The sequence below is a fragment of the Saccostrea cucullata genome, unplaced genomic scaffold (genome assembly GCF_032062105.1).
Source record: "Saccostrea cucullata isolate Sc308-1 unplaced genomic scaffold, CSIRO_AGI_Scuc_v1 ctg1271, whole genome shotgun sequence".
NCBI classification, from domain to species: domain Eukaryota; kingdom Metazoa; phylum Mollusca; class Bivalvia; order Ostreida; family Ostreidae; genus Saccostrea; species Saccostrea cuccullata.
The window spans coordinates 41,229-54,585 of record NW_026926031.1 but is presented as its reverse complement, the minus strand read 5'-3'; the positions used below and the strand labels follow the sequence as shown (position 1 = coordinate 54,585).

Here is a 13,357-nt window from a genome sequence, read left to right as displayed (position 1 = left end):
CAATTTTTTTTTTCATTCGCAGAAGAGAAAACGAAACTAAAAGAACAGCTTTGTCAGCGATTTGTATGGTACATATATTGTGTTATGCGTAAGTTAAATATATTTGAGAGTTACAGATTGTGACCAACATTTTATTTATTCTAGTTGGAAGTTATAATGTTAATAACAGCAAGGGTAAGAGTTTTATCAGAAATAAACCCAAATTATGTAAACTATAACTATTGGTTTGATTAAGAGAGTAAAACTAAGAAAATATTTGTAATGACTGGTCTGCTGATTTTTAATGACTGGTCTGCTGATATAATGATTATTTAACATAATCTTTATACTAGTATTTATAAATTACAAGAGTTGACAAAAATCCAAATCCATTCCCTTTCCTTAAGAGAGCTGGACCAATTATTATTACGTAAAGAAAGTAACGCTTTAAAAATGACAAGCAAATTCAAAGAATTGTGGTCCCCCGCTTTCGGTGTCTTTTTGGGTGAGATGCCATTTTTTATGACATTTTGCGTATAATATGAACGCCCTATCATAAGTCATCTATTTAGAAATTATCACTGAACTCCAAGGTGAAGGTCATAGGGTTAACGTTCTTGTATCCAATGAAAAGTCTTCTCAAAATGATTACATACGTGAAGTATGAAAGCCCTAACCCTTACCATTCAAAAGTTATGGTCAAGCTTAAAGTTTTCTCATAAGTACAAAAAATCTCCAAGGTCAAGGTCTAAAGGTCAAGGTTGTTGGTATCAAATGAAAGGTCTAGCCACAAAGAATACCTAGGTGAAATATAAAATTCTGGTATCTACTGTTCAAAAGTTGTGGCCAAGGTCAATGTTTTTGAAAAGTAGGTCAAACTCCAAGGTCAAGGTCCAAGGGGCAAAGTTCTTGGCATTCAATGAAAGGTCTTCTCACAAGGATTATATATGTGAAGTATGAAAGCCCTTGCCCTTACCATTCAAAACTTATGGTCAAGGTTAAAGTTTTCTTATTAGTACGGAAATCTCTGAGGTCAAGGTCAAAAGGTCAAAGTTGTTGGTATCCAATAAAACGTCTTTCTACAAAGAATACATATGTGAAATATGAAAGTCCTAGTACCGACCATTCAAAAGTTATGGCCAAAGTCAAAGTTTGGAATTTTTGTGTAACATTGGGTCAAACTCCAAGGTCAAGGTCAAAAGGTCAAATTTGGTGGTACCCAAAAGAAAGGTCTTGTCTTAAGGAATACACATATGAAATATGAAAGTCATAGTTCCACTAAATCAAAAGTTATGGACAAGTTTAAAGTTACCAGACTGACAGACTGACGGACAGACAGACAGACAGATGAATGAGATTTAATGTCCCCTCACTTTCGCGAAAGCGAGGGACAACATAAGGTTAAAGTTTTTGTGACGGACGGACTTTAAAAATGAAAACGCTTTCGCGAAAGCGGGGGACAAAAACTTTAAGGTAGACTTTGTTTGTATAAATGCATCGTTGAAATGTTACGTTAACATCAATGAAAATGAACAAAAAAAATGAACTCATTTTTATTTCAGAGAACAGCTTTGAGGGTTTGATGAATACACGAAGATATGTCGGACCATTTATCAGGAGAAATTTTACTTCAAAAGTCGAGCGAGTCAACATCATCTGAAGAATGTCTGAAATACATTGTCTCCGCTTTAAGAACATTGGAGAACTACTTTCAAAGAAATACATCCACGAGTTGTTCGTCAGAGGACGTTTGTATCATGAAAATAATTTTTAAAAGTTTAAAAAGTCTATCAAATCGCGAATTAATTGTGGAATTGCTCAATCTTTTTAGAGAAAACCATTCGGTTGACTATCTGATAAGATTGTTGAGCGCACTAGGTAGTGACGTAACTACGGAAGATAGCGAAGTCGTCATCACAAGTGTGGTAGAAATACTGGAACAACTACAGGCATGTATGCCAAGTTCTTCATTACAGTTACAAGGGTTAATCTGCGTGCTGGAAAATACAATCGAGAAGACAAAAGCTTGCAAGACACTGAAAAGGAAAGTATGTACAGTTAAAGAGGCTATAAGCAGAGCTATTGAAATCCAAAAGAAGAAAGTCATAGCAAAAGAAAATGTCGACAGACGACAACCACCAGGAGATTTCAGAAAAATTCCAATTTTTCCCAGAAGAGAAGACATTTTTCCTCAACAGAAACCGTTCTTACGAAAAGTCATCAGAGACGGCCAATATGATGATATGGAGCACTATTTAGACGTTCAGTTTAGACTATTTAGAGAAGACTGTATATCACAGCTTAGAGACGGAATACAGGAGTATAGACAAGAATATGATGCTGGAAACGGAAACCGTTACATTCGCCGTCTAGAAAATGCTCGGATTTACAGTGATGTTAGAATTCTATATAGAGAAACATCTTTGGACGGTATTTTACACATTCTGCAACTAGATAATGAAACTTTTGAAAACATCGACTGGGACAATACTAAAAGACTAATCCACGGCTCACTGGTTTGTCTGTCATGTGATCATTTTGATACCTTTGCATTGGCAACTATTATGGCTGCAGATACGAAAGACTTAAGTGCCAGAGGAATATTCAAAGTTCAGATAATTCAGGAAAGCAATGAATTAAAGGGGGATATTCTGGGTTGCCTTTTTCAAATGATTGAAAGTACAGCTCTTTTTGAAGCCTACAGACATGGACTAGAAAAACTTAAAACCATTAAGCCCGGTCAATTGGTCTTTGAGAAATATATAGTAAATTGCGAGACTGATATTGGAGGAGTGGGCTACATGGAAAAAGATGTTATGTACGATTTCTCTTCAGTTATCAACAAGTCTTCCGTAAAAATTGACAGCGCATACCGAAATTATCACGGAGGTAAACGAATGTCGGATCCTTACAGTTGGCCATCTGCTGAGGAGCTTCAGATGAATCCCTCTCAATATGAAGCATTTAAATCTTCCTTGACAAAGGAGTTCTGTATCATCCAGGGACCCCCTGGTACCGGAAAATCTTATCTTGGTCTGCAGATTGTCAAATCTCTCTTGGCAAATACAACGTGCTGGTCGAGAGGTAGAATTAGTCCAATAATTTTGGTTTGTTTTACAAACCACGCATTGGATCAATTTTTAGAGAATATATTAGGCTCTATCGACAAAACTTCTTGGGATAGAATTGTGCGAGTTGGTGGAAGATGCAAAAACAAATTAAGTGAAGAAATTTCGCTCCGCAAGAAAAGCAAGAGGACATTTAAGAAGAACAGATTAAGAAATCTGCATGGACTACAGTCCATAATTTCTGAATATACTTATATGGAACGGCGGTTACCGTTTACCATTATTGATCACAACACCTTTAGTATCTTTATTGATTTGCCGATTGGGCAATTTTCGCAAAAGGAAGACAAATCGATGTTAAGATGGTTGAATGCTGATAAGAGGGGTATTTTAGACTCAGCATGTAGCAGAAACTTCAGTGAAGGCAATATTGAAATTTCTCATTATCTTCGACTGGAAAAGAATTTACAAAAGAATATTTACGAAATTGGTTTTTACGATTCAACATCAAGTGATGAGGAGAGTGATTATCTGGACTTAAGAATTCAAGAATCCCCCTTAATTAAGTTTGCGATAAATATTCTCGATACTTGGCGTAGTTTTTCAGCAGACAAATTTGTTAAAAAAGACAGAGAATTCCATGAAACAATAAAGCGTGTCATTGAATCCATACTTAGTAATATGAATTCGGGTGATGTTATTTCCGTTGACGAGGCTGTAGTTTTTGAGAAACAAAACATTTGGGAATTACCCATTTCTATCAGATGGAAGTTATACAGATATTGGAAAAATCAATTTCATCAAAGAATGTTGATCAGAATTGAAAGATATGAAGCATGTAAGGATGACATCATCGAAGGTTATAAACAGGAAAAATTTCAAAATGAATATAGTGTTCTCAGGAAGGCCTCTCTTATTGCTATGACCACAACTGGAGCTGCTAAATACCATAGGATGTTAGAATTACTCCAGTCTCGCATTACTATTATTGATGAAGCTGCAGAAGTTCTGGAGGCCCATATTTTGGCATCACTTACGTCATCATGTCAGCACTTAATACTTATTGGTGATCACAAACAGCTTGAACCAAAGCCAGCAGTTTATGAACTTGCTCAAAAATATCACATGTCTCTATCGTTCTTTGAGAGAATGATTCGAAATGGGGTACCATATCATTGCTTATTAAAGCAACATAGAATGAGACCAGATATTTCTTTATTAGTAAAGGAAATTTATCCAGGTCTACACGATGGTGAAAATGTAAAAGAATATGAACGTATCAGTGGAATCGGAAAAGACGTTTTCTTTTTGAGGCATACCTTCAAAGAAAACTATCAAGACGAGGGACGAAGCTACGAAAATGAACATGAAGCTGAATTTACCACAAGACTCTGCAAGTATTTACTTTATCAAGGTTACAAGTCATCTCAAATAACCGTATTGACGCCCTATTCTGGACAGTTGCGATGCCTGTCTAAATTTGTAGACAGTCAAATCAAGGACATTCGGATCTGCATTGTCGATAACTACCAAGGCGAGGAAAATGACATTATTTTGTTGTCATTGGTTAGGAGCAATCAACTGAGTAAATTGGGATTTTTGGACAAGGAAAATAGAGTTTGCGTTGCTTTGTCAAGGGCAAGAAAGGGACTTTTTGTCATTGGAAATTTTGACATGATGAGTTCAAAAGCTAAGAAAACAAAACTTTGGAAAATTGTGGTAGCTAATCTTAAGGTTCAAGGATGTTTTGGAACAGAACTTCCACTTTTTTGTCAGAACCACCCAGAGCGAAGAATTCAAGCTAAAAATGCATCTGATTTTGATAATTGCCCAGAGGGAGGATGTGAAATCAAATGTGATGCTAGACTACCATGTGGTCACGCTTGCAGAAGATACTGTCATCCTGATGATCAAAACCATGAGTTAAGCGATTGTTATGTACAGTGTCTTAGTACTTGTTCCGCAGGACACGCATGTTCCCAACTTTGCCATTATCCAAACCCATGTGAATGTAAAGAATTGGTATATAAAGAATTCGAATGTGGGCATGAGAACAAAATTGAGTGTTATCTGGAACCAAACGAAACACAATGTGAAAAGATCGTTTCAAAATATTTCACTAATTGTGAACATAGTATAGAAATTCCTTGCCATGAAACACTAGACAACTACAATTGTGAAGAAATAGTTAAACGCGAGTTGATTTGTGGACATACCGCATCAGTTCAGTGTCATCTCGGTCTTTCAAGATCTAACTGTGTAGAACTTACAGAAAAAACATGGCCATGTGGTCACTCTTCAATCGTAAAATGTGCATATTTTAATGATGCAGAATGCACCAATAACGTTCTTCGAATGTTAAAATGTGGACATGAAAATTGGATGGAATGTTGTGTAAACCCAGAGTATTTTGTATGTAAGCAAATGGTTGAAAAAGTCTATCAGAAATGTGGCCATAAGAAAATAGTTCCTTGTCATATAGACATTGAGAGAAAAACTTGTACAGAGATTGTAACTCTCAAAAGAAAATGTGGACATGAATACATATCGAATTGCTATAATATCGAAACTGATAGGAAGAAAAAATGTGAAACGGTTTGTGGGCAACTATGTGAAAGGGATCACAAATGCAAGAGACTTTGTCATTTTCCAGAGGACTGTGCATGCAAACAAGCAGTACAAAAATACATTACAAAATGTGGCCATTTTGCTACAATGGATTGCATCCAAGATCCAGATTATGTTAATTGCACTGAATTGATTATGAAAGAGTTACCTGAATGTAGGCACAAAGTAAAAGTAGAGTGTTCCAAATGCATTGAAAACTTTAAATGTAATGAAAAAGTTGGAAAAGTTAGGGAATCTTGTGGTCATCATATCATTACAGAATGTTACAAAGACCCAGAAATCGTTTCGTGTAACGTGCTAACATCCAAAAGGTTAAATTGTGGACATGATTGTGATGTAAAGTGTGGTGAAAAAAATTTGGGGATCCAATGTATGAAAAAAGTGAGAAAGTTCCTTTCCTGTGAACATGCAAACGAGATATTTTGCTATCAAAAAGATCTCGAAAACCTTGGTTGTTCGGAAAAATTAGATTATGTTTTAAAGTGTGGACACTTTTATCCACTTTCATGTAGTGAGTACCAGATGGGTGAGATGCTTGAAAACATTGAGTGTATCGAAACAGTTCAAACAAAATTATCTTGTGGGCATATCTGTTCTCATCCTTGTGGGTTGTCCCAAGAGGAAATAAATTGTGAATCAAGGTGTAATGCTACCTTAACTTGTGGACATCCATGTGTGGGCTATTGTCAGGATTGTCGGGGACGCGAGTTTCATGAGAGATGTCCTGAGTGTTGTAGTAAGCAATTACTCTGTAGCCACAGTTGTAAGAGTGAGCTATGTGAAAGTTGTGGGATCTGTAACAAGGAGTGCGAAAATTACTGTGACCATGCTGGTTGTGGGAAACGTTGTTTTGAAATCTGTGACATGTGCATATTGCCATGCAGCTGGAATTGTCCTCATCACCAGTGTTCACTGCTTTGTCACGAAATCTGTGATCGACCTCGCTGTTCTTTGCCATGTCCAAAGAAGTTAAAGTGCAAGCACAACTGCTTAGGATTCTGCGGTGACCCATGCCCACCTTATTGTTCTCAGTGTGATTTACAAAAATCAGAATTACCCAATCTAAATGTAAAATCGCACCTGGTCTACCTACCAGATTGCGGACACTTCTTTGAATCCGAATTTCTCGATAATCATATTATACAAATGAAACCAAATGACTCTCTCATATGTCTCTCCTGTCCCACATGCGGCAGACAAATCAAATGGCACCCGAGATACAATAAGATCATAAAGCTGCAAAGAAAGAGAATTAACCTGGCAAAGGCAATCACGGTATATATGACAGAAGTCAAATCGTGCGAGTTCCTTCCGCTCTTTTCTCCAAGCTTTTTGAAATGCCAAGAATTTGTTGAAGACTGCAGACAAAATTTAGATTCAATATTAGGAAATCTTCATGAAAAGAAATTGACAGCATTTGTTGATAAAACTTTAGATCAGATTGACACTATTAGGAATGCAGCCAGACCATCGTTTGATCAATACAAATCAGTTTATGATGCAACGTACAGAATATCTCAGGAATGGCAGAATATGATAACAGAAAAAGACGAGTCATTTCCTCAGAGTCTTCAGGAGTCAACTGATAATTATAGAGACGAACCTCAGCAGCTCGGTGGTAAGGTTGATATCTGTGAAGATGTCGGGATATTGATGAGAAGAACAGTTTCTTTACCGTCTGTAATACTTATGGCCGATCCACATGCTAAAAACTGGAAAATCTGCAAAGAAGGTATTCTTTGTATCCTTTAAGTATAATTTTCTTTATCAATAAAACGCTTCATTTCATTGAAAAATCGTAATTTTTGGGTCATTGCTGATTTCATTGAATATAAATTTTAAATGTATGTTTTTAGATTATTACGTTTTGCATCTTTCAGGGCACCCATATTGCTGTATATCTGATTATGGATCGTGTGTTATTTGCAAACAATGGGAGGAGAACCGTTACTTTAAGAGGCTTTCAGAGTATTTGTCCTCTATTTCAACGGTTGACCTGGTTGCCGACTGTAAAATGTCAACAAGAAAACCTAAAGGTACGGTTTCCAAGTTTAGGTCATATGCTGAATTCTGAGAGTGCCATATCAATTTTAATTTTTAAGCTAACACTTACAAATATAATTGTAATTCAGAAAGCAAAATTGGTGCCGAAGGTAAACAAACGACTGGTCACGTGCACAAGTCGGAAACGATCACAGAGACGAGTGGAGCTCGACCTAAAGAATCGAGAAGAACAGCCACAAAAAGTGAAGATGACAAAGAAACTGAGACTAAAACAGAGCAAGGCAAATCTAGGAAAACAGACAAGTCAAGAGAAAAGCCAGCACCAAAGTGGAAAAAGAAAGCACCTAAAAAGTGGTGGGAGGAAAAACTGTGAATAACTGCTCTGATGTGAAGAATCGTTTTGCAGTTATATGATTTTAAATAACATTTGTAAATTTCAGAAAAGCTGAAATCTTTCTAAATGTCATAATTATTACGTAAATTTATTGTACAACACCGTAAATTCATCGCGGGTGTGACCAGTCGATAGGGAATGCCTAATGTACTGAGGTTAATTGGCCTAACTATTTACATGTAAATAATTACAATAATAACTAGAAAGTCTGCTATTGCAAGCAATAGCATATGTCGCCCCGTACTGGACAAGACTTTCATTTTAATCATCACTAAAACAAAAGTCCATTAGCTAAGTTTGAACAACCATCGAGTTGTATCAGTCCTTTCCATTGGAACCGGAAGACCTTAATTGGGTACATCCCACTCATTATTTTTAGAATCGGTAGGAGAAGAAAGTAGTGCAGGAAAATTACAAGTTCCTAAATTTGCAGACTTGCATAAAAGAAATCTGGCAGATGTACTGAACTGAGCCTCATACTTGTTAATTGGCAGTATCTTTCCTATTATAAAAGCTTGGGGAATGTAATTTATGAAAAAGATCAGCCGATTTATTTTGTGTATTGTAACGCCAGTGAGAACTCTGAAATTTCCCTCTTTCACTTTCATTTTAGAGGTTCTACCGAAAAACGAATCTAACATGCCACCATCAATTCGAGCATTTCTGCATTGCAGAGAGCTGATGTTTGTTATGAGATTATAAATCATGTGTAAACTTTCTCAGTTTAGCGGAATCATGAACATTTTCGGGGAGATGAATGTTTTGTATACAGTGGTGATCAAGGCTTCGCGAACCTGCAGGAGCGGATCAAAGGATTGATGAATGAATAAAAACTATGGAAATGACGTACCAATTTTTTAATTCATACTTGCACTATCTAATGAAATGAATAATATACAAGTGATAGATATACAAGAAAACGCGAAATGATAATAAATGCAGCTGACAATCGTTATTTTTTTTATATAGATAAAATAAAATATTTATAAATTCAAGAGACAAAACAGAAGGAGAATGAATGATGGCAAAATATCACATGACGGGAACTGAATTTTAAGAATGAAGATTTTAAAAAGCTACTTGTAAGTTGTATATGTTATATCTGTGTATTCTACTTGGCTGTGTGCTTCAAAAAGGGGGGGGGGTCGTCTTGAACATAGTAAATAGCCATAACGTTTGAACGGTAAGTACTAGGGCTTTCGTATTTCAAATATGTAATCCTCGTGAAAAGAACTTTTATTGGATACGACGAACTTTGACCCTTTGACCTAGACCTTGGAGAACACATGTGTACATCTGAATCTTTTTTTTCTGTTTCGTTTCTATGGCAACTGTGAGCGACTCATTACAATTATTTTGAAAGTAGAAATCACTTTGACACATTGCAAGGAATAAACATTGAAAGTTTCAAAACGATTGCCTGAGTAGTTACTGAGAAAATCGAAATTAAAGAATTTTAACTTTCACCTGGTTTCCATGGCAATAATCGATTATTTGAAAATTTTAAATGCGAGGCGCACAACTACAGATACTAATCATTAAAATAAGAAAGGTTTCATGACGAACGTTTAAGGGACCAGAGAGAACACTCTCGGACAAAATTCGTCGCTTTTTACAGGTTTCCATGGCAACGGTAGACATATTGGAACTGAACGACCTCACTGCACAACTACAACCAGTGATCGTCCTTTGAGGAAAGTTTCAGGAAGATTGTCCCAGCCATCTCCGAGAAACAGCCTGGATAAAAAAAAACATGCGTACAATATCAATATGTCGTCCCCGACTTCGTTCGGGGCGACATATAATGAGCTGTTATACTACCCAATTACCAGGGAGGAAATTTCATCGGCTGTTAATGGTCTGAAGAACAGTAAGGCCCCGGGCTTCGATAATATTTTAAATGAGCATATAAGAACAACTTTGCCATTATTTTTGCCAATTTATGAAACTTTTTTCAATCTTATTTTTGAAACTGGTATCGTACCAGAAAACTGGTTAATTGGTATCCTGAAACCAATCTACAAAAATAAGGGTGACCCAACGCATCCTGAAAATTACCGCCCGATTACCCTTTTAAGTTGTCTAGGTAAACTTTTTACAGGAATCTTAGGTAGCCGTTTAGAAAATTATGCAGAAGAAGTTATGCTTATTAAGGAAAGTCAAACTGGGTTCAGAAAAGGTTACTCCACTTTAGACAATATCCTATTTTTACAATTTTTATCTCAGACATTAATTAACAGCAAAAGAAAATTGTTTTGTGCGTTTATAGACTTTAAACAAGCGTTTGATACAGTCTGGCGTGAGGGACTTTGGTGCAAACTTCTTAGAAGTGGGGTCGATGGGAAATGTTTTACTTTTATTAAAAATATGTACATGTATAGTGGTATCAAATCTAAAATACAAATGAATGGTCTGTCATCTGAATTTTTTAATTGTAATGTTGGTGTACGACAAGGTGAAAACTTATCGCCTTTCTTATTCTCATTATATCAGGGGCGTAGTATCCGGGGGGGGGGGGGGCAGGGGGGGCCTGGCCCCCCCCACTTTTTTTCATAACCTAACTTACACTATAGGAAATGTTAATTGAAAGCATGGTTGGCCCCCCCCCCACTTTTAGAAATGTATGGAAAATGTAGTATAAGAAATGGTACTAAAAGTAGTTGACAATGAGAAAAAGTTTACCTACCCCCCCCCCCCCCCCCCCCCCCCCACGAAATAGGATTTTCGACTTTGGGTATTTTTTACCTTTTTTTTTTTTTTTTTTTTTGCTTGTAAAATTTTTAAGTTAAGTAAAAAAAAATGTATGGAAAATGTAGTATAAGAAATGGTAATAAAAGTAGTTGACAATGAGAAAAAGTTTACCTCCCCCCCTCCCCCCCCCCCCCCCCCCCCCCCCCCCCCCCCCCCCCCCCCCCGAAATCGGATTTTCGTACTTTGGGCAATTTTTACCTTTTTTTTTTTTTTTTTTTTTTTGGCTTGTCAACTTTTTCAGGTAAGTAAAAAAAAAAATTTTCTCTGCCTGGCCCCCCCCACTTTCAAAAACGATGCTACGCCACTGTATATATTAATGACTTGGAAGATTTTTGAACAGAAAAGAATATTGTTGGTTTGTCTAGTATTAGCAAAGGTATACAGGATGAGTTGTTTTTGTATATGAAATTGTTTATCTTATTTTATGCCGATGATACTGTAATTCTTGCTGAAACTGCTGAAGATCTTCAGAGAGCATTAAATGAATTTTGCAAATATTGTGAAGAATGGAAATTATGTGTGTATATCAAGAAAACAAAGATACTTATTTTTTCAAAGGGTAGACAGCCAAAGAATATTTTTACATATAATGGCAGTATGTTAGAAGTATAGTCAAGGATTTTAATTATTTAGGGATTGTATTTTCTCCCACAGGCTCATTATGTAAAGCAAGAAAACACCTATGTGAACAAGTACAAAAGGCAATGTATGGTGTGATACGTAAAATTAAGCAGTTTAAGCTCCCCTTCGAATGTCAATTGGATTTGTTTGATAAAGTAGTTTTACCAGTATTGTTATATGGCTGTGAAATATGGGGGTATGAAAATATCGATATTATTGAACGAGTACATTTACGTTATTTAAAACATATACTGAATTTGAAAAGTAGCACTCCAAGTTATATGATTTATGGAGAAACTGGTAGATTTCCATTATACATAAATATTTACTCAAGAATGATAAAATATTGGGCAAAACTTGTGAATGGAAAAGAAAACAAATTGTGTAGAATAGTACATATGTATTTACGTAAACAACATGATAAAGGGGAAATGAAAAATTCATGGATATCATTTGTACAGAAAATTTTTGATAGATGTGGTTTATCAAATATATGGTATGAGCACGAACAATATTTTTATAATATAGAATGAATAACCGCTACAGTCAAACAAAGATTAAAAGATCAATATATTCAAAAGTGGAATAGTGAAGTTCAAGAAAAAAGTTTAAATTATAGAATTTTTAAAACCAATTTTGAGTGTGAAAAATATTTAACAATGTTATCATTTAAATTTAGAAAAACTTTTGTTAAGTTTAGAACCACAAATCACCACCTCCCAATTGAAACAGGTAGATGGAATGGTACTCAAAGAAATGAAAGAGTTTGTAGTATGCAGTAGTAACCAGATAGGAGATGAGTATCATTATATTTTAGAATGTTGTGCTTTAAACCAACAAAGGAAAGTTTATTTGAACCAAAAATTTTGCTCTAATCCAAATATCATCAAGTTTTGTGAAATCATGTGCCAAAATGATGTTGATTCTTTGAAACAATTATGTACATTTATTTCTATTATATGTATATATGTTTTATATGTTTTTGTACCTCATGTACTATTTACATGGTTTTGAGTGAATAAATTGAATTGTATTGAATAATCTTCTTGGCACCTGACCTCAGTTCTGTTGTTTCCAAGGTATTTTGTCCCATTCACACTCAGTCATTCATTTTCTTATATATTAAGATTGTGATTTAAGAGATCAACTTATTTGGTCAATGCATTTTTATAAACGATGATCTATTTTCTTTTAAGTTTGGGTATTTTGTTATTCCCTACCTAGTCTTTCTACCCATTCTTCGTCAGAATAATAAGCTTTAGCTAAATCATATTCTTTCTCAAAGTTTTAGTAGTAGCTAATTCATCTTTAGAAATATGAATGTATGTGTCCTGTAGAAATGCAATAGGTGATCGCGGTTTTTATTCCATCCATAGTTCGATAAGGTATTGTAAGATTTTTTTTCTATGGATTAAAGCACGGTTTCCGGAACTTTTTTTTTGCTATATTTGATGACTGTATATGAATCTTTGACCCCATTAAATTTCGACTTTGTATAAGACCTGTATGAGAATTTCAAAGAACCCCAATGCACACTGGGTCTCAAATATAAATTTTTGCATGATAAGATTTAATTTTCAAGCTTCATTTTGAGTCATTTTGAATAACAGGAGTGGTTGAAGAAAAGATACTCATGCCAAAATTAAATATTTTTCTGCCTCACTGTTTTAAAAGATGTTTTATATGCCTTTTTAGCTAATTTTATGATTATATTGATATGCCTTTTTAGCTATACACTGTACTAAAAAAAAATATTGACAATTTTTTATAGTTGTATTGTCATCTCGAAAGAGTTATCTTTCTTCCATCTTTCCTTTGATACGTGGTGGTCCATGTTGATAGAATGATGAGTAGGGAAAAAAAATCTTGTGTTAAAAAAAATCCTTTATATTTCAAAAAAGGAAAGTTTTAT

General features: G+C 35.3%; 1 protein-coding gene across 1 annotated transcript; it reads left to right on the top strand.

Moving 5' to 3' along the window:
* The first annotated feature begins 47 nt into the window (after positions 1-47).
* LOC134270430 (NFX1-type zinc finger-containing protein 1-like) lies at positions 48-8,970 on the top strand. Its single transcript, XM_062752650.1, has 4 exons — positions 48-174; positions 1,542-7,407; positions 7,556-7,711; positions 7,808-8,970. The coding sequence occupies exons 2-4, from the start codon at positions 1,578-1,580 to the stop codon at positions 8,050-8,052; spliced, it is 6,231 nt and encodes a 2,076-aa protein (XP_062608634.1). The 5' UTR covers positions 48-174; positions 1,542-1,577; the 3' UTR covers positions 8,053-8,970.
* The last annotated feature ends 4,387 nt before the right edge of the window (positions 8,971-13,357 follow it).

Excerpts from the sequence above, each read along its gene's own strand:
- LOC134270430 (XM_062752650.1), top strand. The coding sequence starts at position 1,578 with ATGTCGGACCATTTATCAGGAGAAATTTTACTTCAAAAGTCGAGCGAG. Across the intron at positions 7,408-7,555 it reads CTGGAAAATCTGCAAAGAAG|GGCACCCATATTGCTGTATA; the intron begins GTATTCTTTGTA and ends TGCATCTTTCAG. Across the intron at positions 7,712-7,807 it reads GTCAACAAGAAAACCTAAAG|AAAGCAAAATTGGTGCCGAA; the intron begins GTACGGTTTCCA and ends ATTGTAATTCAG.